Source organism: Pseudorca crassidens, chromosome 9, assembly GCF_039906515.1.
Source record: "Pseudorca crassidens isolate mPseCra1 chromosome 9, mPseCra1.hap1, whole genome shotgun sequence".
NCBI lineage: Eukaryota > Metazoa > Chordata > Mammalia > Artiodactyla > Delphinidae > Pseudorca > Pseudorca crassidens.
The window spans coordinates 11,200,401-11,224,198 of NC_090304.1; the positions used below are offsets into that span (position 1 = coordinate 11,200,401).

The 23,798-nt window shown below is 39.4% G+C and overlaps 1 protein-coding gene across 2 annotated transcripts in view; it reads left to right on the forward strand.

The window, feature by feature from the left end:
- Positions 1-23,798, forward strand: part of PATL1 (PAT1 homolog 1, processing body mRNA decay factor) — a 36,923-nt gene that overhangs the window by 7,042 nt on the left and 6,083 nt on the right. For both annotated transcript variants that reach the window (XM_067748902.1, XM_067748901.1), the window contains exons 3-15: positions 3,246-3,463; positions 3,767-3,847; positions 4,444-4,638; positions 5,574-5,675; positions 6,101-6,190; positions 6,412-6,632; positions 8,014-8,103; positions 16,636-16,816; positions 17,327-17,450; positions 17,921-18,018; positions 18,463-18,522; positions 19,561-19,709; positions 21,363-21,522. In XM_067748902.1, coding sequence (XP_067605003.1) covers positions 3,246-3,463; positions 3,767-3,847; positions 4,444-4,638; positions 5,574-5,675; positions 6,101-6,190; positions 6,412-6,632; positions 8,014-8,103; positions 16,636-16,816; positions 17,327-17,450; positions 17,921-18,018; positions 18,463-18,522; positions 19,561-19,709; positions 21,363-21,522 — 1,769 coding nt within the window. The remainder of the gene's footprint in view (positions 1-3,245; positions 3,464-3,766; positions 3,848-4,443; positions 4,639-5,573; positions 5,676-6,100; positions 6,191-6,411; positions 6,633-8,013; positions 8,104-16,635; positions 16,817-17,326; positions 17,451-17,920; positions 18,019-18,462; positions 18,523-19,560; positions 19,710-21,362; positions 21,523-23,798) is intronic.

Below are 23,798 nucleotides of genomic sequence, written 5' to 3' on the forward strand. Positions count from 1 at the left end.
TCTAAAATTAAATCACCTCTACTTCCTGTTCATTTTGTTTTTATTCAGAAACAAATATCTCTGAGACAGACTTGAGGGGAATTATCACAGCAAGCATACATTTATAAAAGCAGCCAGGAATTCAGTAACCCACCTCAGGGTATAGGTTAATTAGTTCAAGGAAAACAGTTATCTCTTTCCCTTCATTTCTCTGTTATTTTTTTCCCCTACCCTTTATCATTTTGATCAGTGTGGGTTGAGGTCAAGCATTGGCATATCTAAGTATGTTTTTAGGTCATTTGAAAAAGATACAGAGTGAGGTATCCTTTTATACTAAGGACGTGTGATCTCTGACATTACTGTTTCAGATGATTTTTCGCAAGAGCAAGAAATATCTAAAATGAACATGATGGTGTTCTGTGGCATAGGTTTCTTTGCTTACATGTTTGAAAAAGTAACAATTCACAACAGAGCCTTTCTCACAGAATATGGCTACTTAACCAGCATTTTTTAAATTAATTATTAAGGACAAATAGATTATCATCTTTGGTGGGACCTAGTAAAGTTAGTAAATAGGATTATGAGAAGTGAATGAAATCAATGCAAATTAGAACTCTTTTGCATTAGAATCAATCTTAACAAATCAGTTTCTTAAATTTGGGAAATAAATGTTTAAAAAAATCCCTTAATTCAGGATTATAGACTCCCTTTTTTTTTTTTTCCCCGGCATTGTTGAGTCAGTAAAATTGCAAAAAGCAGTTAGTCCTTCAAAACATGCTTAGCTTACTCTTCCTTAGCAAAGATGATACAAATATTAATATCACAATTGATTTTTAATTACACTGTTCTTTAAGCATATTTTTTAAATAGCTGATAATTTAAATTAGTGCTGTAATTTTCATCTAAAGTAGATTTTTCCCTTTATCACAAGTAGTACATTCACATCTACCGCAGTGCTCAAAGGCTAGACGGTGGTTCTGATCATACAAATTATAAATTTGGGAGTCCCACTTACCTCGTTTTTTTTGTTTTTTGGCCGCGGCATGCGGGATCTTAGTTCCCTGACCAGGGACTGAACCCGTGCCCCCTGCATTGGGAGCATGGAGTCTTAACCACTGGACCGCTAGGGAAATCCCTTACCTTGTTTTTTTTTTGGATCACTAGTGTTATATGATACATTGTTATATAATAAAAGTAGCAATTTTAAATGTTTATAATCTGACCCTGAAAGGGACTTAGGCTACTTAAATTTGTTGTACATCTGAAACTAATGTAATGTTGTACATCAACTATACTTCAATAAATAAATTAAAAATTGCAAATAATCCAAATTTCCATCAGTAAGGGATAAGTTAAATTACTTTATTAGTAGAATAGAATCTTATATAGGTATGAAAAAGAATGAGATGATATTATCAGTAGTTATGTGTTCCCACTTTAAAAAATTTAACATACCTGAAGAATTATGGGGAACTTTCACTTTCTAAGTTACATATTTGTGTAATGTTTAAATTTTTTTAACAAACATGTATTTTAACAAGTTGCATATGAGCCCTTCAGAAAGTCTAAATCTTTTTTTAAGTGGCTACCATTAATTACACCCTTAGTATATACCAGGCACTTTTTTTTTTCTTTTTTTCTTGTCGTGGTGCTCCCACTTCTTCCTTCTGCTTTCTTTAAATGAGGTATATAGAAAAATATGAGGAGGATTGTCATTAAGGACACTTTTTCAGAATTCTGTGTTTTTATGTTAGTAATTACCTGTTATCTCTCTGTTTTGAATTTTGCAGGACATACAAAACAAAACTAAAATAAGAATAAAAATATATAACATTTACAAAAGAATACATGGGGTTTTGGTGGGTTAGAAAGTAGTGCATGTTCAGATGAGGTGAAGGTAGAATTAAAATGAAAAGATTATTTAGGGAAAGCTTCAGTGAGGAGGGAAAGGTATCTGAATTTGAACGCTGAAAGGAGCAAAGTAGTAGAGCTTTTATGATGGAGTCAGAAGGGCATGATGAGCGATGAGGTCGAGGAGAACTGGAATGAGAGAAGTGACGGAAGTAAGGTCTGGTTCTAGAGAAGCCGATAGAAGGTTCTGAAGATTTTCATCTGTGCTGTAGCTGGACCCAAAAACAATGCTGTGTCAGCATAAAAAACAAAAAACAACAAAATAACCTAGTGCCAGTGCTACAGATTATATAGTAGTATGTAGAAATAGACAGTTAAAGCAGAAGAGGACCGACGCTGGTCCAAGTCACCCTCACCTTTCCTGTGGCATACTTGTAGTAGCCTCCTAACAGGCCTCCGTGCTTCCAATAGTGTTACCCCCTTCTCTGCAAATCTGTTTTCAACACAGCAGCCAGAGTGATTCTTTCAAAAAGTCAAGCCACACCCGAACCTCCAGCGGCCCCACTTCAGAGTGGCTCTAAAGGCCCTGTAGGAGCTCTCCCACTTTGACCTCATTTTTCTTCTCCTCTTCACCCCTGTTCATTCCAATCCAAGCACAGTCCTTGCTGCTTCTCAAAATCGTCAGTCTCTCATCTTAAGGCCTTTTTACTGACTGTCCCTCTGCCTGAGGCACTCTTCTCCTAGATATCCACATGGCTAACTTATTCTTGATATTTTGCTCAAATGTCACCTTCTCAATGAGACATACCTCTGACCATCCTAGTTAAAGTTTTCAATTTGCTTCTCTTGCACCGTATTCCTGTAGCATATCATCTTCTAATATAGTATCTAATTTACTTATTCGTTACGTTCATTATCTATTGTCTGTCTCTTCCCTGCTTAAAAAGCCACAGGAGGGCAGAGATCCTTGTCTGTTTTGTACACCAATGTACTCCATGCACCTAAAACAATGTCTGTCACATAATAGATGCTCAAAAAATACTAATTGAATGACACGAATGGATTTAAAAGCTTGTAAAGAAGATGACACTTACCTAAGAGAAAGTTGTACGCTAGCGCGAGTTTTTGCCTGAAATATCACAGAATCTCAAACCAACAGGTTGACTATATCACCAACTTAGAAATTGGTTTCAGAATATAGTTTGCACATCGTTGCTAATGTATTAAGCTATTACTCCAAAAGTCTGAGTTTATTCCTGGTAGGATGTTAGTTGTTCTCAATAGTGCAAAGCCCACTTTAAATGTGCCCCTTAGTTTAAACCTTATTTCATGACTCTAGATGGATAACAGAAGAATTTTATAAAACTTTTGTATTCCAATATGAACTCTGTTTCTTTTTTATGATTTCCTTATAGATGATGATTGGCAGGAAGCACATGAGCGCCTGGCTGAATTGGAAGAAAAGCTACCCGTGGCGGTTAATGAACAAACAGGCAATGGAGAAAGGGATGAGATGGACTTGTTGGGTGATCATGAGGAGAATCTGGCAGAAAGGCTCAGTAAGATGGTGATTGAAAATGAACTAGAAGATCCAGCTATCATGAGGGCAGTACAGACCAGGCCAGTGTTGCAAGTAAGTTACTGTGATCTGAGAGCTATAGCAGACTGATGATTAAAGCAAAGTATTGGGCTTGGCTATTTTATTCCACCTACTATACTGAGAGAATTACATGTGCTATAGAAATTTGGTAGTATAATTCCTGATGATAGCAATTCTAGAGATGAAGTCGGGAAATAAGGTAGATTCTAGAACACTGTAGTTTCTGTTCTCAAGCAGTTGAGGCGCTTTGGGAGCTTTGCTCACCGAAAGCTGGTAAGTTGCCCAGCGAGCCCGCCCTCTTCTAGACTTTGTGTGTGTGTTTTCCTTTTTTGTTAGCCCCGACCAGGAAGTCTCAATTCCAGCATCTGGGATGGATCTGAAGTTCTGAGGCGAATCCGAGGACCACTGCTTGCTCAGGTATTAAACGTTTTCTCGTTGTATAAAAATCCTAATACCCCAAAGCTGGGTCCTGTTGTTGTCCTTTCCTTACTGGAACAATGTATGGATGTATATCCTCTGCCGGTCTTAACGTTGATTATGTCGCCAGCACCCATAGCTGGACCTGTTGACTGTGCCCTCCCCCAGACTCTGTGGTAATGCTCACTTGACTGTGCTTTCTTTGAAATGGTTGAAAGGAGCCATTGGGACTCAAAATTTGACAGCTTATGATCTGAATTACTTAAAGTCATTTTTAGGCAAAACTATAGGGACAGAGAACAGATCAGTGTTTGCCAGTGGTTGGGGGCGGTAGGAGAGGTTGACTACAGAGGAACAATACAAAGGAAGTTTGGGGAGTAATAAAACTTATGTGTCTTGATTTTGGTGATAGATCCAGGACTCTCTGCATTTATCAAAATTTAATGCTGTACACTAAAGAGGGTAACATTTTTACTGGATGTGAAATAAAACTAAATGAAAAATTTTTAAATAATTTCTCAAGATATCTGGCATCTGTAAAGGTTATTAAAACATTTCAAGGTAGCTAATTTTTTTAACACTACTTCCTCAATTAGGAAATGCCTACAGTGTCTGTGTTAGAATATGCCTTGCCTCAGAGGCCCCCACAGGGCCCAGAAGATGATCGGGACGTTTCTGAGCGTGCATTACCGAGGCGGTCAACTTCGCCTATCATTGGGAGTCCTCCTGTTAGAGCTGTCCCCATAGGCACCCCACCTAAGCAGATGGCTGTACCCAGCTTCAACCAACAGGTACCTCTCATTAACAGGCACTCAGCCCAGGATATTGGGAATCTGGGCAAAATTATTTGGGAAATTGGTGATGCTGGGAGGAGGGTGGAAGTTTGGGGTAGGCATTAGATTAGAAAGAAAAGTAGCCAATTAGAGGAAAAGGTAGTACAAATAAGAGACACATTCCCCAATGCCCATTGCTGGTGCTACTACTGTTGCTGCTGCCTTTTAATTGGGGGAGAAAAAGGGTAGTGAACCACATTTAGTGTAAATGTCCTTTTTAAAGTGTTTTGCTGGCTGCCCAAAACATTGGCAGAGAGGTAACTGAAAGCTGGGGGGAGTGGGAACACACAGCATTGTCCACATCCCTTTTTACCTTTAAGATATCCCTGCTTTCCCTAGAGCCTGTGCAGTCCTGTTCCATAGACTTTCCTCCACCTGAAACCAGCAGCTGAAAAGGAAGGCCAATTTGGAAGGTATGGGGGGAGGGTGGTATTGGTATGGCCTAGTTAGGCTCAATATCCTATGAAATGGTGGAGTCACAACGTACACGAAAGAGCTGAGCATGGCGGCCATATCATAGGGACTTCAGAATAGGACTTAGTTAATCCTCCAGCTTTCTTATCATTCCATCTCCCTCACTGCTACCAAAATATATCCTCTTGGAGAGAATTTGCAAGTCAGAATATCTGCTGGTACCTCCCTCAGATAGCATGGAAGGGTGGGGATAACTGGAGAATTAGCTAAATCTTCCTCAGTTAAAAGTGGCACATTGCTTGATATTGTGAGAGGAAGTGACCAAAGGTTCTGTATGTGGACCAAAGCCATAGCAATTTGCTTAGAAGTAGGGCTTTGCATTGAGTTCTGTGTCTCTGCCGGTACTCGAGGGGAGGAAGAATAGGTAGAGGAAAAACTGACTTCACTGAGTGTAGTTGTATATATGTTTGTCCTGATAGGTTCTGTGTCCGAAGCCTGTCCATGTTCGACCCCCAATGCCACCACGCTATCCTGCTCCCTACGGTGAGAGGATGTCTCCAAACCAGCTCTGCAGTGTCCCGGTATGTCACTTTACAATCTAATGAAAATATTTTCTGATCACTGCCTAGTATATAGACATCTCCTAAATCTTACATGTTTTTTATAATCTCCATACTTGAATTTCTGGATCTTATAGTCCCCGGGTCAGAAGACATAGTTCATCATGTTCAGCTATTTCTTACCTTAACTCTTTTCTTATCTTAAAAATCTAAACTTGACATCCGGTTTCTTGCTATTATAGTCCCTCATTCTACTTCTTTCTCTTTCACGTTACATGATCATAGTGCTTTCTAACTTCTGGCATTACTCTTTCATATTCCTTCAGTGGACAGCTCAGCTCTACAATTTGAGAGTTTTTCTATCTAAGTTAATTCTGTATTTCTATTGAGTTCCCCTGTTATTTACGTTTTTTCATGGTATAAATATAATTTTTTTTTTTTTTTAGAACTCTTCCCTACTGGGTCACCCTTTCCCTCCTAGTGTTCCTCCTGTTCTCAGCCCCCTCCAGAGAGCGCAGCTTCTTGGAGGAGCACAGGTAAGCCTAGGGTTAGCTCAGCCCTTAAAGAGCTTTCTCACTTTCCAATGGTTCACTAGCTGATAACCCCCTTTTTTGCTGTTAATCAGTCACTGCCGCCTCTTATTTTTTCCTTTACTTTCTCAAACAAAGTTACTGATGGAAGCAGTATTCACTTTTCTGTGGATAAAAGTAAGGGGACTTGCTGATCAACTGAATCTAAGATCTTGTGCCTCTTGTAGCTACAGCCTGGACGGATGTCTCCCAGCCAGTTTGCACGGGTCCCTGGATTTGTTGGTAGTCCACTTGCTGCCATGAATCCCAAGTTGCTGCAAGGGCGAGTTGGGCAGATGCTTCCCCCAGCACCAGGCTTCCGTGCCTTCTTTAGTGCTCCAGCCCCTGCTACACCGCCTCCTCCTCAGCAGCACCCTCCTGGCCCAGGGCCTCACCTGCAAAACCTAAGGTACACAAAACAGTTGCCTCCGTTTATCCATTGTCATCTAAGCCTCCTGATCATTGACGTTTAGTGCTGTAACATAGAAGTCTGTTGATATTTGCAAGTGATATATTTTGAGATGTTATTTGATCCTCACGTTGCCAAACACAGAAATGTTTGACCGTCTCCAGGCTTTCTTATGAATCACATTTCCCTCCAGTCACATGCTTCCTGTGTACATTTGCACATTACTAATCACCTTTTTTATTTCTTCTGAAGTTTCTTGTGTCTCACTTATTTTACAAACACACACATACTTACGTATGCACGAAGTGTTTGTCATTTAACAAGAATTATCATACACTAAGGAACAGAGAGGAAGTTCCCTGGCGGTCCAGTGGTTAGGACGTGGCGCTGTCACTGCCATGACCTGGGTTCAATGCCTGGTTGGGGACCTAAGATCCTGCGAGCTGCGCGGCTCAGCCAAAAAGAAAAAAAAGGGAACAGAGATATAGGTGTTGAGTTGTCAGCTAATCTCAGTGCTAGCTAGTTGCTTGCTTCCACTGATTTTATAACAAGAGGGGTTTAAGTTCCTGCTTCAGTGAAATTGTGTTTTATTACATATCGTATTGTATCAGTTAGGATTCTCCAGAGCAGCAGAACCAGTAGGATATAGATAAGTAAAGAAGAAATTTACTGAAAGGAATTGGCTTGCATGATTGTGGGGCTGGCAAGTCCAGAATGCATAGGGCAGGACAGCAGGCTGGACATTTTGGTAGGAGCTGAGGTTGCAACCTTGAGTCTGAATTTGTAGGGCAGGTGGGCAGGCTGGAAATTCAGTCAGGACTTCCGTGTTCTAGTCTTGAGGCAAAATTCCTTCCCTGGGAAACATGTTTTCCTTTCAACTGATTGGGCAAGCCCCAACCACATTATCGAGGGTCATCTCTTTTTTTCTTAAGGTCAACTAATTGCAAATGTTAGTCGCATCTGCAAAATGCCTTCACAGCAACATCTAGTTGAGTGATTGTCCAAACAACTGGCCAGCTTAGCCAAGCTAACATATAAAATTAACTGTCACACATATATGTTTCAATGTCATTCCCAAATACTTGAAACTAAGTACATTAAATCTATTAGAGACTTCTCTTTAACAGGAGCAAAAAGAAAAAGAGTTAAACTGCTTTACTGCTGATTCATTCTAATTTTATGATTGTCCTCTTAGGAGTTGAGAATTGGCTTTTGTGGAAGACATAAAAATACAGTGGCGTCTTCCTTCTGAAAGATCTTAGAATAGACTTTAGCATTCCCTTGGGTGAACCTGTATGAAGTTATCCTGTACTGACCACATTGTTAAAAACTTCAAGTCATCAGGATGACAGAATTGCACATCTTTTCCCTTTTTGTTTAGATCACAGGCCCCAATGTTTAGACCAGACACAACCCACCTTCATCCACAGCACCGTCGACTCTTGCATCAGAGACAGCAACAGAATAGGAAGTAAGTACTTATCCTACTCCTTTGTGGTTTCTTAATTTAGCTTTCATTTTTGACTGATTTAGTTTACTTTTTAAGTAAATGTAATCAGTATTGCACTTATTTTAACTGGTTAAGTCAGATCATATATGCTGTTACTTTATGTTTCAACTGCACAAATTCTTCTTTTTTTTTGAATTTTTGAATTTTACTTATGTTTTATACAGCAGGTTCTTATTAGGTATCTATTTTATACATATTAGTGTATACATGTCAATCCCAATCTCCCAATTCATCCCGCCACCACCACCCTTCCCCGCCACTTTCCCCCCTTGGTGTCCTTGTCCATATGTTTGTTCTCTACATCTGTGTGTCTGTTTCTGCCCTGCAAACCGGTTCACCTGTACCATTTTTCTAGGTTCCACATATATGCATTAATATACGATACTTGTTTTTCTCTTTCTGACTTACTTCACTCTGTATGACAGTCTCTAGATCCATCCACATCTCTACAAATGACCCAATTTCATTCCTTTTTATGGCTGAGTAATATTCCATTGTATATGTGTACCACATCTTCTTTATCCATTCGTCTGTCGATGGGCATTTAGGTTGCTTCCATGACCTGGCTATGGTAAATAGTGCTGCAGTGAACATTGGGGTGCATGTGTCTTTTTAAATTATGGTTTTCTCTGGGTATATGCCCAGGAGTGGGATTGCTGGATCATATGGTAATTCTATTTTTAGTTTTTTAAGAAACCTCCATACTGTTCTCCATAGTGGCTGTATCAATTTACATTCCCACCAACGGTGCAAGAGGGTTCTCTCTTCTCCACACCCTCTCCAGCATTTGTTGTTTGTAGATTTTCTGATGATGCTCTTTCTAACTGGTGTGAGGTGATACCTCATTGTAGTTTTGATTTGCATTTCCCTAATAATTAGTGATGTTGAGCAGCTTTTCACGTGCTTCTTGGCCATCTGTATGTCTTCTTTGGAGAAATGTCTATTTAGGTCTTCTGCCCATTTTTGGATTGGGTTGTTTTTTTAATATTGAGCTGCATGAGCTGTTTATATATTTTGGAGATTAATCCTTTGTCCATTGATTTGTTGCAAATATTTTCTCCCATTCTGAGGGTTGTCTTTTCATCTTGTTTGTAGTTTGCTTTGCAAAAGCTTGTAAGTTTCATTAGGTCCCATTTGTGTATTTTTGTTTTTATTTCCATTAGGAGGTGGATCAGAAAAGATCTTGCTGTGATTCATGTCAAAGAGTGTTCTTCCTACATTTTCCTCTGTGAGTTTTATAGTGTCCAGTCTTACATTTAGGTGTCTAATCCATTTTGAGTTTATTTTTGTGTATGGTGTTAGGGAGTGTTCTAATTTCATTCTTTTACATGAAGCTGTCCAGTTTTCCAAGCACCACTTATTAAAGGGACTGTCTTTTGTCCATTGTCATGGATTAGTGTGTGGGTTTATCTCTGGGCTTTCTATCCTGTTCCATTGATCTATGTATCTGTTTTTGTGCCAGTACCACATTGTCTTGATTACTGTAGCTTTGTAGTATGAAGTCAGGGAGGCTGATTCCTCCAGCTCCGTTTTTCTTTCTCAAGATTGATTTGGCTATTCGGGGTCTTTTGTGTTTACGTACAAATTGTGAAATTTTTTGTTCTAGTTCTGTGAAGAATGCCATTGGTAATTTGATAGGGATTGCATTGAATCTGTATATTGCTTTGGGTAGTATAGTCATTTTCACGATATTGCTTCTTCCAATCCAAGAACATGGTATATCTCTCCATCTGTTTGTGTCATCTTTGATTTCTTTCATCAGTGTCTTACAGTTTTCTGAGTACAGGTCTTTTACCTCCTTAGGTAGGTTTATTCCTAGGCATTTTATTCTTTTTGTGGGATGGTAAATGGGATTGTTTCCTTAATTTCTCTTTCTGATCTTTCATTGTTAGTGTGTAGGAATGCAGGAGGTTTCTGTGCATTAATTTTGTATCCTGCAACCTTACCAAATTCATTGATTAGTTCTAGTAGTTTTCTTGTAGCGTCTTTAGGATTTTCTACGTATAGTATCATGTCGTTGGCACCAGGGACGGGATGGTTTTACTTTTTCTTTTCCAATTTCCTTTTATTTCTTTTTCTTCCCTGATTGCTGTGGCTAGGACTTCCAATACTGTGATGAATAATAGTGGCGAGAGTGGATATCCTTGTCTTGTTCCTGATCTTAGAGGAAATGCTTTCAGATTTTCGCCATTGAGAATGATGTTTGCTGTGGGTTAGTCGTATATGGCTTTTATTATGTTGGGGTAGGTTCCTTCTGTGCCCACTTTCTGGAGACTTTTTATCATAAATGAGTGTTGAATTTTGTCAAACGCTTTTTCTGCGTCTATTGAGATGAGCATATGGTTTTTATTCTTTAATTTGTTAATATGGTGGATCACATTGATTGTTTTGCGTACATTGAAGAATCCTGCATCCCTGGGATAAATCCCACTGGATCATGGTATATGATCCTTTTAATGTGTTGTTGGATTCTGTTTGCTAGTATTTTGTTGAGGATTTTTGCATCTATATTCATGAGTGATATTGGTCTGTAATTTTCTTTTTTTTTAGTATCTTTGGTTTCGGTATCAGGGTGATGGTGGCTTCATAGAATGAGTTTGAGAGTGTTCCTTCCTCGGCAGTTTTTTTGAAGAGTTTGAGAAGGATGTGTATTAGCTGTTCTCTAAATGTTTGATAGAATTCACCTGTGAAGCCATCCGGTCCTGGATTTTTGTTTGTTGGAATTTTTTTTTTTTTTTTTTTTTTGCGGTACGCGGACCTCTCACTGTTGTGGCCTCTCCCGTTGCGGAGCACAGGCTGCGGACACACAGGCTCAGTGGCCATGGCTCACGGGCCCAGCCGCTCCGCGGCACGTGGGATCTTCCCGGACCGGGGCACAAACCCGTGTCCCCTGCATCGGCAGGCGGACTCTCAACCACTGCGCCACCAGGGAAGCCCTGTTGCAAGATTTTTAAACACAGTTTCAATTTCATTACTTGTGATTGGTCTGTTGATGTTTTCTATTTCTTCCTCGTTCAGTCTTGGAAGGTTATACCTTTCTAAGGATTTGTCCATTTCTTCCAGGTTGTCCATAGAGTTGCTTGTAGTAGTCTCTTATGATGCTTTATATTTCTGCAGTGTCTGCTGTAACTTCTCCTTTTTCATTTCTGATTTTATTGAGCCCTCTCCCTCTTTTGCTTGATGAGTCTGGCTAAAAGTTTGTCAATTTTGTTTACCTTCTCAAAGCACCAGCTTTTCGTTTTTATTGATCTTTGCTACTGTATTCTTTGTTTCTATTTCATTTATTTCTGCTGTGATCTTTATGATTTCTTTCCTTCTGCTAACTTTGGGTTTTGTTTGTTCTTCTTTCTCTAGTTCCTTTAGGTGTAAGGTTAGATTGTTTATTTGAGATTTTTCTTGTTTCTTGAGGTAGGCTTATTGTATTGCTATAAACTTCCCTATTAGAACTGCTTTTGCTGCATCCCATAGGTTTTGGATTGTCGTGTTTTCGCTGTAATTTGTCTTTAGGTATTTTTTTATTTCCTCTTTGATTTCTTTAGTGATCTCTTGGTTATTTAGTAAGGTATTGTTTAGCCTCCATAAGTTTGCGTTTTTTATGTTTTTTTCCTTGTAATTGATTTCTAATATCATAGGGTTGTGGTCAGAAAAGATGTTTGATATGATTTCAATTTTCTTAAATTAACTGAGGCTTGAGTTGTGACCCAAGATGTGATCTATCCTGGATATTGTTCCATGTGCATTGAGAAGAAAGTGTAATCTGCCGTTTTGGGATGGATTGTCCTATAAATATCAATTAAATCTATCTGGTCTGTTGTGTCATTTAAAGCTTGTGTTTCCTTATTAATTTTCTGTCTGGATGGTCTGTCCATTGGTGTAATTGAGGTGTTAAAGTCCCCCACTATTGTGTTACTGTCAATTTCCTCTTTTATAGCTGTTAGCATTTGCCTTATGTATTGAGGTGCTCCTATGTTGGGTGCATATATATTTATAATTGATACATCTTCTTCTTGGATTGATCCCTTGATCATTATGTAGTGTCCTTCCTTGTCTCTTGTAACATTCTTTATTTTAAAGTCTATTTTATCTGACATGAGTATTGCTACTCCAGCTTTCTTTTGATTTCCATTTGCATGGAATATCTTTTTTCCATCCCCTCACTTTCAGTCTGTATGTGTCCCTAGGTCTGAAGTGGGTCTCGTGTAGACAGCATATATATGGGTCTTGTTTTTGTATCCGTTCAGCGAGCCTGTGTCTTTTGGTTGGAGCATGTAATCCATTCACGTTTAAGGTAATTATTGATATGTATGTTCCTGTTACCATTTTCTTAATTGTTATGGGTTTGTTTTTGTAGGTCCTTTTCTTCTCTTGTGTTTCCCACTTAGAGAAATTCCTTTAGCATTTGTTGTAGAGCTGGTTTGGTGGTGTTGAATTCTTTTAGCTTTTCCTTGTCTGTAAAGCTTTTGATTTCTCCATTGAATCTGAATGAAATCCTTGCTGGGTAGAGTAATCTTGGTTGTAGGTTCTTCTCTTTCATCACTTGAAATATATCGGGCCACTCTCTTCTGGCTTGTAGAGTTTCTGCTGAGAAATCAGCTGGTAACCTTATGGGAGTTCCCTTGTATGTTATTTGTCATTTTTCCCTTGTTGCTTTCAATAATTTTTCTTTAATTTTTGTCAATTTGATTACTATGTGTCTTGGCATGTTCCTCCTTGAGTTTATCCTGCCTGGGACTCTGTGCTTCCTGGACTTGGGTGGCTGTTTCCTTTCGCATGTTAGGGACGTGTTTTTTGTTTGTTTGTTTGTTTTGTTTTGTTTTGTTTGCGGTATGCGGGCATCTCACTGCTGTGGCCTCTCCTGTTGTGGAGCAACAGGCTCCGGACGCACAGGCTCAGCGGCCATGGCTCAAGGGCCCAGCCGCTCCATGGCATGTGGGATCTTCCCGGACCGGGGCACAAACCCGTGTCCCCTGCATCGGCAGGCGGACTCTCAACCACTGCGCCACCGGGGAAGCCCTAGGGACGTTTTTGACTATAATCTCTTCAAATAATCTCTTCATCTCGGATCCTTTCTCTCTCTCTTCTTCTGGGACCCCTAATGCAATTGTTGGTTCATTTAATGTTGTCCTAGAGGTCTCTTAGGCTGTCTTCATTTCTTTTCATTCTTTTTTCTTTATTCTGTTCCACGGCAGTGAATTCCACCATTCTGGGTTCCAGGTCACTTATCCTTTCTTCTGCCTCAGTTATTCTGCTATTGATTCCTTCCGTTGTATTTTTCATTTCAGTTATTGTATTGTTCATGTCTGTTTGTTTGTTCTTTAATTCTTCCAGGTATTTGTTCTTTAATGCTTCTAGGTCTGTGTTAAACATTTCTTGCATCTTCTCAATCTTTGCCTCCATCCTTTTTCCGAGGTCCTGGATCATCTTCACTATCATTATTCTGAATTCTTTTTCTGGAAGGTTGCCTATCTCCACTTCATTTAGTTGTTTTTCTGGGGTTTTATCTTGTTCCTTCATCTGGTACCACGTCGTCTGCCTTTTCATTTTGTCTTTCTGTGAACGTGGTTTTCCTTCCACAGGCTGCAGAATTGTAGTTCTTCTTGCTTCTGCTGTCTGCCCTCTGGTGGATGAGGCTATCTAAGAGGCTTGTGCAAGCTTCCTGATGGGAGGGACTGGTGGTGGGTAGAGCTGGCTGTTGTGTTGGTGGGCAGAGCTCAGTAAAACTTTAATCCACTTGTCTGCTGATGGGTGGGGCTGGGTTCCCTCCCTGTTGGTTGTTTGGCTTGAGGCGACCCAGCACTGGAGCCTACCCACTCTTTGGTGGGACTAATGGTGGACTCTGGGAGGGCTCACGCCAAGGAGTACTTCCCAGAACTTCTGCTGCCAGTGTCCTTGTCCCCACGGTGAGCCACAGCCACCCCCAGCCTCTCTGCAGGAGACCCTCCAACACTAGCAGGTAGGTCTGGTTCAGTCTCCTGTGGCATCACTGCTCCTTCCCCTGGGTTCTGATGCGCACACTACTTTGTGTGTGCCCTCCAAGAGTGGAGTCTCTATTTCCCCCAGTCCTGTTGAAGTCCTGCAATCAAATCCCGCTACCCTTCCAAGTCTGATTCTCTGGGAATTCCCCCTGCCGTTGCCAGACCCCCAGGTTGGGAAGCCTGACGTGGGGCTCAGAACCTTCACTCCAGTGGGTGGACTTCTGTGGTATAAGTGTTCTCCAGTTTGTGAGTCAGCCACCCAGCAGTTGTGGGTTTGATTTGATTTGATTGTGATTGCACCCCTCCTACCGTCTCACTGCAGCTTCTCCTTTGTCTTTGGACACGGGATATCTTTTTTGGTGAGTTCCAGTGTCTTCCTGTCGATGATTGTTCAGCAGTTAGTTGTGATTCCGGTGCTCTCACAAGAGGGAGTGTCCTCCATCCATTTCCACCTTCCAAAAACCGGAGCCCTGAACTTTAAATTATGTTATTAGATTTAATACCTGCCTGCATACCAATGCACAAGCTGTAAATGACAAGAGCTTATCAACTTATTTCCAAGTTACTATAATTCTGAAGTACAATTTAGATCTGGGGGGTGCGGAATCAACATTTTATATTCACTGCTTACCAAGTTCTTACCATACTTTTAACTACCTTTTGTTGACCATCTCAGCTCAGACATAATCTTGAATATAGTCTCTAGCATTACATTTGGGTCTTACGTAAAGCCAACAGTCACCCTTTATCTTTGCCTCTGTTTAATCCTCATTCAAATATATATTTATATATGTGACCTCAGCTGTGTACCAGGCACTGTAGTCAGTTTTGGGGATTGAAAGAAGAACAAGACATATCAAACCCTTGCCTTCATGGAGCTTACATTCTATCACCATTCTTATATATAAAATAAGAGAATTAAACATAATTTTGAGGGGTTTTTTCAACCTTTCATTTTATGGTTCTTTGTGTGTAATTTATTTTTTCTTTCAAAAAAATTCCAGAATATTTTTTTCAGGGGGAAAAAAACCAATATGGACTCTTAAGACACAAAAAGTACAAACCATAAAGGAAAAGATTAATACATTAGACTGTTAAAATATGAAACTTCTTGTGCCTGCAGTTAACATTATGGTATTATGTACTTCAGAATTTAAGAGTGTAGATCTCATGTTAAGTGTTCTTACCACCACCAAAAAAAGAGAAAGAAAGGGACACGAGGAGTAGGTGTTGGATATGTCCGTTACTTTGTTTATGGTGATGATAACACAAATGTTTGCATATGTCCAAACTTACCAATTTGTACACATTAAATATGTGCAGTTCTTTGTATATCAGTTATCACTTAATAAAGCAGTTTAAAAGTATTTTAATAAAATTTCAAAAATATATTAAACTTCTGTGTAACAAGGCATCAAACACAAACATGTAATTTTCAATAGAGGAAACGTACATGGCTCATAAAAGTGAAAAGATTTTTCAGATTCACTTGTAATCAGAAGAATGCAAATTAGATAACCATTTTATATCCTCAGGCAAAACGTGAAGTGTCTCAACTGTCATTGTTGGCAGGAATGGCATGCACAGCCTTTTGAGAGAGAATTTGGCAATAAATAATAAGATTGATAATGTGGATACGCTGCATCCTAGCAGTTCTACTTTTCAGTATATGCCTGTGTATGTTATCATCAACATGGATAAATATGAAAGGCATAATGTTGAATAAGAAACAAGGAGCAGAACTGTATGTCTAGTACCAGTTATGTAAAATGGAATAACACTGTATAATATTTAAAAGTAGATGTACAAGTAATAAAAGTATAAAAACATTTCATGGAGGTTGCATAACAAAGTCAGGATAGTGGTTCCTATAGGAAGGAAGGGAAGGTGGAAACCGTGATCTGGAGGGTATAGGTGGGCCTTCAACTGTAAATGTCACACTGTATTACTTTAATATTACTTTTTAAAAGTCTGAAGCAAATTTGACCAAACAATGTTTTTTTCATTAAGTCTAGATGGTGAGTAAATGGATTTTTTTTAATAGTATTTGCTGGGCTTTTCTATATGTTTGAAGTATGGCATGATTTTCATCAAGTTTTTTTAAAAGTATATAGACTTGGGGTCAAATTGGCATGTGTTCACAATCTCTCACTCTGCTGCCTGGTATCCTGCTTTAGGCTAGCTACTTGATCTCCTTTGGCCTCGGCTTGTTGTCTTACGTGGAGAAAATAAATCTACCTTATTACCTCGTAGGGTTATTGTGGGGCTTATACAAAAGTCCATAGGTGAAAGTGCTTAGCTTATGGTAAGGCACTTGGATCTTAGTTTTATCTCCTTAATTATGTGTTGCACAGCTCTTTCCTTTCAAATTCTGTTAAGATTCGATTCTTTTTCACTCCTCTTTTAACAGAAGCAAAGGGGAACCTTTTTTTCAATTGGCCTGGTTTACTGCAGTGCTGTTACAAGGCATAATTCATGTATCCACTTGGCGTGAATGTGGCATGTATTTCTTTTTCAGTCAGCATCGGAATCTCAATGGTGCAGGAGATAGAGGAAGTCACCGGAGCAGTCATCAGGATCATCTCCGAAAGGATCCATATGCCAATCTCATGTTGCAGCGAGAAAAGGATTGGGTCTCTAAAATCCAGATGGTGCAGCTGCAAAGCACTGATCCCTACCTGGATGATTTTTATTACCAGGTAAGTACTCTGTGCTAGTTTTGAGGATAATAGTTTAGTCCCTTACCCTGGTGAAGGTACTCATTTAAATATTGGTAGAATTAAATATTGATAGAATTTTCTTTTGAGGTAGTCTTCAAGTGGATAAGAATTGACTAAGCGAATTCTGTCCTCTTTTCAAGCTGAAGAACCTGTCCCACTATTCACTCAAAGATTTGCATAAATGCCTTTTATTTCTTACCTACGGAGGCTCTCAGACCAATATTTTCAAATCTTTTCGGCATCAATAATCTGGTTCTTTCAATGAAGAATATTGGCAGTCTAACTTTAAAGATATTTCCATTGATGATTATTTTGAAGGCTGGGATTTTTTGATAAAGTAAATTCATAGCAATCTAACAAAAATTAAAGATCAATATATTTATAGAGTACAAGTAGTGTTGTTACCACTAGTATAAGTTAATTATTTCATGATAAAGAGAGACCATATTCTGTGCTTGTTGCAACTGAAATCATCTTCTCATGTGGTAGAATTATTTTGAAAAACTGGAGAAACTGTCAGCTGCTGAAGAAGTGCAAGGTGATGGCCCAAAAAAGGAGCGCACCAAGCTCATTACCCCTCAGGTGGCCAAACTGGAGCACGCCTATAAGCCAGGTGAGGTCCCTATCCCCACAGCCATAATGGAGAGATGTGGTGCTGCTGATAGGATAGAATAAAAATAACTGTAAAGATGATTGGATAGAGATGTGTGAAACTGATGTGTAAAGTATCATTGTCCTTGACAAATGCACAGGTCAGCCTTATTCAAGCATGGAGTGAATGGTTTGACACATGGCCTTTTAGATCCTTTTCTACTTGAGATTCCATGACTTTTTAAAACCTGTTATAATTTCTAGTATCCATAAAATAGATAAGGGGGAAATACTTCAGAGTTTTATTTATTATTACAACCCAAAAAATGGGAAAGGATAGATGTTGATAAGAGATTGCTTTAGATAATACATAGATTTTTGTAGTAAATTGTTAGGCTCTGTGTAAAGAATAGAGAATATAAAGATCTTCTTTGAAAGCTGTCTGCCTGCATTTCTGAGTTTTTATTTGTTGGAAATTTTTTGTCCCTGCAGTGCAGTTTGAGGGCTCTTTGGGAAAGCTTACTGTCTCTAGTGTGAATAATCCCCGAAAAATGATTGATGCTGTTGTGACATCTCGGAGTGAGGATGATGTAAGTGTCTGTAGAATTGTGTGTTTAAAAAAGTCTGGGTCATCACCACTTCTTTGGGGGTCAGTGGATTGGAATCCTAAGGCAGCCAGGCGGGACCGGGGTGGCAGGAGCCTTTGAACTAGGTCAGTCTGGCTGCAGGCAGCATCAGCTATTGACTCCAGTTTTTAAAACCATGATTTTCTCTGTGTTTTAAGATTTTCCTGTGATATCCTCGTCTTCCACTGCATTGTGCAACTACCTCTTGCCTATCTGTGTGTTCAGTTTATGTGTGGGTTGGTTCAGTCAACTCTATGACCTTTGTCCACATTAGTTTTGTTTTAGAGTATTAACTTTCAGAGAGTCAGTATTCTCAAAGTATTGTTACAAATGGAATTACCTATGTGCCAGTAAGTTATTTTTAACATGGGTAAAGAGTTCACATTGAGGAGTCTTGTCTCTTTTTAGGAGACAAAAGAAAAACAGGTTCGGGACAAAAGACGAAAAACCCTTGTCATAATTGAGAAGGTAAGTTTTAGAATTTGTTACTGTAGTTAGTTTCAAATAAGGAACTATTAAATGTATGTGTACTCAACAATGGGAAAGTAAACCATCAGTTAGTGTTGCATGATTTTAATTAATGGATATATTTGTGTAAAGTGCCTATTGTGTGCAGGGCACGCTAGAAAGGAATGTGGCATACCTCACCTATGGTCTCATGAAAAGAACACTGCAATTGGAAGTCCTGGGTTTTTTGTCCAAGCTTGTTCAGTTAACAACTGTGAATGTTTTGGGGCAGGTCATCTTCCTAAGAAAATGAGAATAAAAATTACACTGTTCTGCCTATGAATTAATTCAGGTCTATTTAGTCAGCTCACATATATTTATTGGACATTCTCTGGGTGCTGGGCACTGTCCTGGGTTCTAAGGACAATCAGGTAATATATAAGCAGTTTGTGTTAAAGCATAAATACATATTGCAAGGCATAGAGCATAGGGGTTAGGAGCACAGACCCTGGAAACAGTCTACAAATCATGTCTTTTCCATTTCTCAGAGCTGTGACTTGAGGCAAGTTATTTAACCTTTCTATGCTGTCCTCAGTTTCTTTATCTTTAAAAATGAAAACTATAAGAGTCTGTTTCTCACTGGGCTGTGGTGAGTTAGTATTCAGTAAATGAGGACTTGCAAAGTGTTTAGAGCAATATGCCTGGCACCCAGTAGTAAAATTAGCTGTGACCGTTTTTATTAACATAAGGCATTACTTGGAGCAGTGGTACACGTTGTTTATCTTACAGTGCTGTTGCCGCTGCTGGAGAATTTGGAAAGTGTGTAATCATTTCACTGTCTGCCTTCTGGATTAGAGGTCAAGGAGGTACAGGGAATGACGTTCAAAGAATTTTTTAAGTTATTCCACTATGTTTTTCTGGGTTTAAAAGAGCACTTTTTCCCTCTCAATCTTATTACAATGCGCTCTCACTCTTTTGTCTTTATCTGGTATTCCTAAACTGTGAAGTTGTTTATCTAATACTCTGAGCTTGCTGAGGCCTGCTTTGTCTCTCACTTAGACCTATAGTTTACTCCTTGATGTGGAGGATTATGAAAGGCGTTACCTCCTAAGTCTGGAAGAAGAGCGACCTGCCCTGATGGATGAAAGAAAGCACAAAATTTGTAGCATGTATGACAACTTAAGGGGGAAATTGCCTGGACAGGAGAGGTAAGAGTAGTGTACTTTGGTAAAAACATAGACTAGCTAGACTCCTTCCTCTGCTACATTGAACTTTATACGTTCTACCCTTTGGATATCCTTCCTTACCATCTCAGTAAGCTCAAAGTCTTCCCTTTGGCCTCAAATGCCACTTCATATAAAATATTTCATAATTCTTTCCAGCCAGGAAAAAAATCTGTTTATTCTGAATTCATTTTTTCAGCAAGTACCTATTCAGGTATCTGCTAGGAACTGTGCTGGGCACTGGAGATACAGTGGGGAGCATTATTTAGCTTGTGTTGTTGAGCTTACAGATTGCATCTGGTTTATGCTTACTAATGTTCAACGTTGTGATCTTTATGTATTTTCTTTCCTACTAGGAGGGAAAGTATTATAACACTTACACTTCCTTGGGATTTCCATACAATACTTATTTGCTATGGAAACCAGTTGGTTTTCCAGTGGAGACTAAGCTCCTTAATATAGCTTCTCTATATCTCTCTCATCTCTCTCCCACCCAGTATCTGGAACAGAATCTTGCTAATGGTAAATGTTCTATAAATCACAATATTTATTTGATGAATGCGAGAGGACTGTGTCTCCTAATCACTCCCTTTCTCTTTGCCCATTCAAGAGAATTGATGATTCTTCTAAGCCAGGACATACGCAAAACAGAACTTCAAAAAAGGACCTTCTTTTCGGCACACCTTTTCTGGAGTCGGGCTGACAGGGAACTGGTTGAATAAGTTTGGGTTTATCCATAGATTTGACTGTTATGCAGCCATTAAAATGTATGTAGTTAAAGTATTATTTATTGCCGTAGAAGAGTGTTTACAAGAAGTTGTTGAGTGAAAAAAGTCAAGTAACAAAGCCATATAAATTACATGGACCCTTTCTTTTAAATGAAAGATAAAAATATACAATAGACAGCAAAAATGTCTTCAAAATGATAACACTAATAAATTATCTCTGAGATTATGAATATTTTATTCCTTTTTTCTTATATATATTTTCAGATTTTGCTGTTTTACCCATGTCATTTGTATAGTTACTTAAAAGTTAATAAAGGAAATTAATGCAAATAGTTTGATCAATTCTTTAACGTAACAGTTTTTGAAATGATGATTTTCAGTATTTATGAAACGAAGAATTACTTTTTTTTTTTATTATTCTTTGAGACTATACCAAAACTCCACAGTAGCTTCTTTATTTATTTAGTTTTGGCTGCATTTGGATCTTCGTTGCTGCGTGTGGGCTTTCTCTAGTTGCAGCGAGCAGGGCTACTCTCTGTTGCAGTGCGCGGGCTTCTCATTGCGGTGGCTTCTCTTGTTGCAGAGCATGGGCTCTAGGCGTGCAGGCTTCAGTAGTTGTGGCGCGCGGGCTCAGGTACTCCGTGGCATGTGGGATCTTCCCGGAGCAGGGCTCGAGCCCATGTCCCCTGCATTGTCAGGCGGCTTCTTAACCACTGCGCCATCAGGGAAGCCCCGAAGAATTACTTTTTATTATTTGGTTGAGAGTTGGAGAAGTAATTCTATTTTGTAGTACAGATAATTGTAGAGTGAAAATAAATGCAGTGTATTTACTCAGTAACATGTAAGAGGAAAAAAGGGATTTTTTACATTATTCTTGCTGGCCTAAGTTAGCATTCTTCTTTCCCTGCAGGCCCAGTGATGACCACTTTGTACAGATCATGTGCATCAGAAAAGGGAAGAGAATGGTTGCCCGTATTCTTCCTTTCCTCTCCACAGAGCAAGCAGCTGACATTCTCATGACAACAGCCAGGAACCTCCCTTTCCTTATCAAGAAGGATGCACAAGATGAGGTGATCCGCCATGTGTGGGACATCTTTCCTTTGGGTCTTCATAGTTGAAAAGATTTCTAGAATCCAGATTTCTTTTTGTCTCCTTTTCCCTTTTGTACTCTTTTATCTTTGGCAGAGTGATATGATTATTTAAGGCAAAAACTTTACTCCAGGCCTGTATTTTTAATGTCACTTTTTATCCAACAGACCATGTTCCTAAACAGGAGGAAAGCAGTAATTCTGTCTTACTTGGAAGTAGTTGTAAAAGCTGTGGTCTGTATCAGAATTGCTTGGGAAGCAGATAATTCAGCCCTACGCCAATCTTGCTGAATCAGAATTTACAGAGAGACAATCAGGGCTTCTGGGTTTATAACAACATCCCCAGCTGAATCTGATGCTCACTAAATTTGCAACTTATGATCTTGGTTACTTTGTTGGATATAAAGTATCATTCATTGGGCTGTTATTAGTAGCTAACATTGACCTGTAGACTTAGTTGAATGGTGTCCCACAGGAATTGGGCCAGTGCTTTTAAATAATTTTATCTAACCTAGACTGGGCTGGAATTTGAAACATGATTATCAAGTTGATAAGTTAACTCTTGGTAGGAATTGCTCTCTGCTTATGCATGTTGTAATACTTGAAAGATTAGCACAATTTAAAATAGTCTTAGAATTTCAAAACAAGGAATTGATACGGTTAGCACAAAGGGCTAGCTAGTATTACTCAATGTGAGATTCAGAATAATAGAATTTATGAGCGTGAACCTGAAAGATGTGAAAATTATTCCTTCTGAAATGATAATAGGATTGAAAGAATTTCTTCATTCAGCAAATATTTATTGAATACTTCTATGTACCAGGCACATTTAGGTCCTAGAAATATAGCACCTAGTTCTAGGTGCTGAGAGTTAGGAATCCAAAGATGCCTGCTTTGGTAGAGCTTATCTGCTAGTGAGGAAAACTTGGTTAAGTGTAGAGGCTAAGTTTTTACCTGTATGCGTTAAAGAGTAATAGACCATATCTCTAAACACCATTTTTTTGAAGTAATAGCGTGTTCCAGGTCCTGAGGCATAAAATGTACGAGATAATTCTGGAATATCTTGTATCAGAAAGCATGGAAGCTAAACGATTGCTAGGGTCCTGTGTAGAAGATGCACAGACCACTTTGAAGGGGTCTCCTTTTGGCCAAAATGGGATCATTTGCATCAGAAAGAAAAGTTATAGGAGTGGATTGAAGTAAATCAAATATATTTAATTTAATGAGTTCACAATGGTGTGAAAAAATATACTAATCACCTTCAGAGATTGCTAGGCTATCAACTCATTATTCTGAAAGATGGTAAATAAAGGAAAAGAAGCATTTATCCTGCCGCATTACAACCAAATGTCATGGTGACCAGAGAGTGATAATAGAAAAGTTCTTCTTTATAGAAGGTATATCAGCTAATAAATTCAAAAGAAATGATAAAACTAGAAAATTGCAGTTTTACAGCTCCTAATGGAAAAGCAATCAATCTAGGCAGCAACCATTACTGGTGCTACAAAAGCATTAGGTAAAAGGTGGATGGGGACCCTTACAGTGGTTGGAGCAGCCTGGCAACACCTGAACCCACTGATGACTGTTTTTGGTTTTATTTATGTATGTATGTATGTATTTATGGCTGCGTTGGGTCTTCATTGCTGCGCGCGGGCTTTCTCTAGTTGCAGCGAGTGGGGGCTACTCTTCATTGCGGTGCACGGGCTTCCCATCGCAGTGGCTTCTCTTGTCGCGAAGCACGGGCTCTAGGCACGTGGGCTTCAGTAGTTGTGGCATGTGGGCTCAGTAGTTGTGGCTCGCGGGCGCTAGAGCGCAGGCTCAGTAGTTGTGGCGCACGGGCTTAGCTGCTCCGCCTCATGTGGGATCTTCCTGGACCAGGACTCGAACCCGTGTCCCCTGCATTGGCAGGTGGATTCTCAACCACTGTGCCACCAGGGAAGTCCCCCAGTGTTGACTGTTAACACCACTAAGGGGGACAACCGGACACTATGTGCATCTTGATGTGATGCAGTAGAAAACACACAGCTCTCTCCATGAAGTTTTCTTGCCATGCACCACCCTGACCCCTCCATTGAACTTGAATTGAATCGAACCTCTAATTATCAGTTTTTATGGGAAAAAACAGAGGATGGTGAAACCTGTTAAGTGACACCACAGGGGTACAATTAGCCAGATCCAAACTATGGGACAAATGACCCAGTTTCTTCAACAAATAAATGGCATGAGAAAAGGAGATGGACAGTGACAAAGGAGCTATT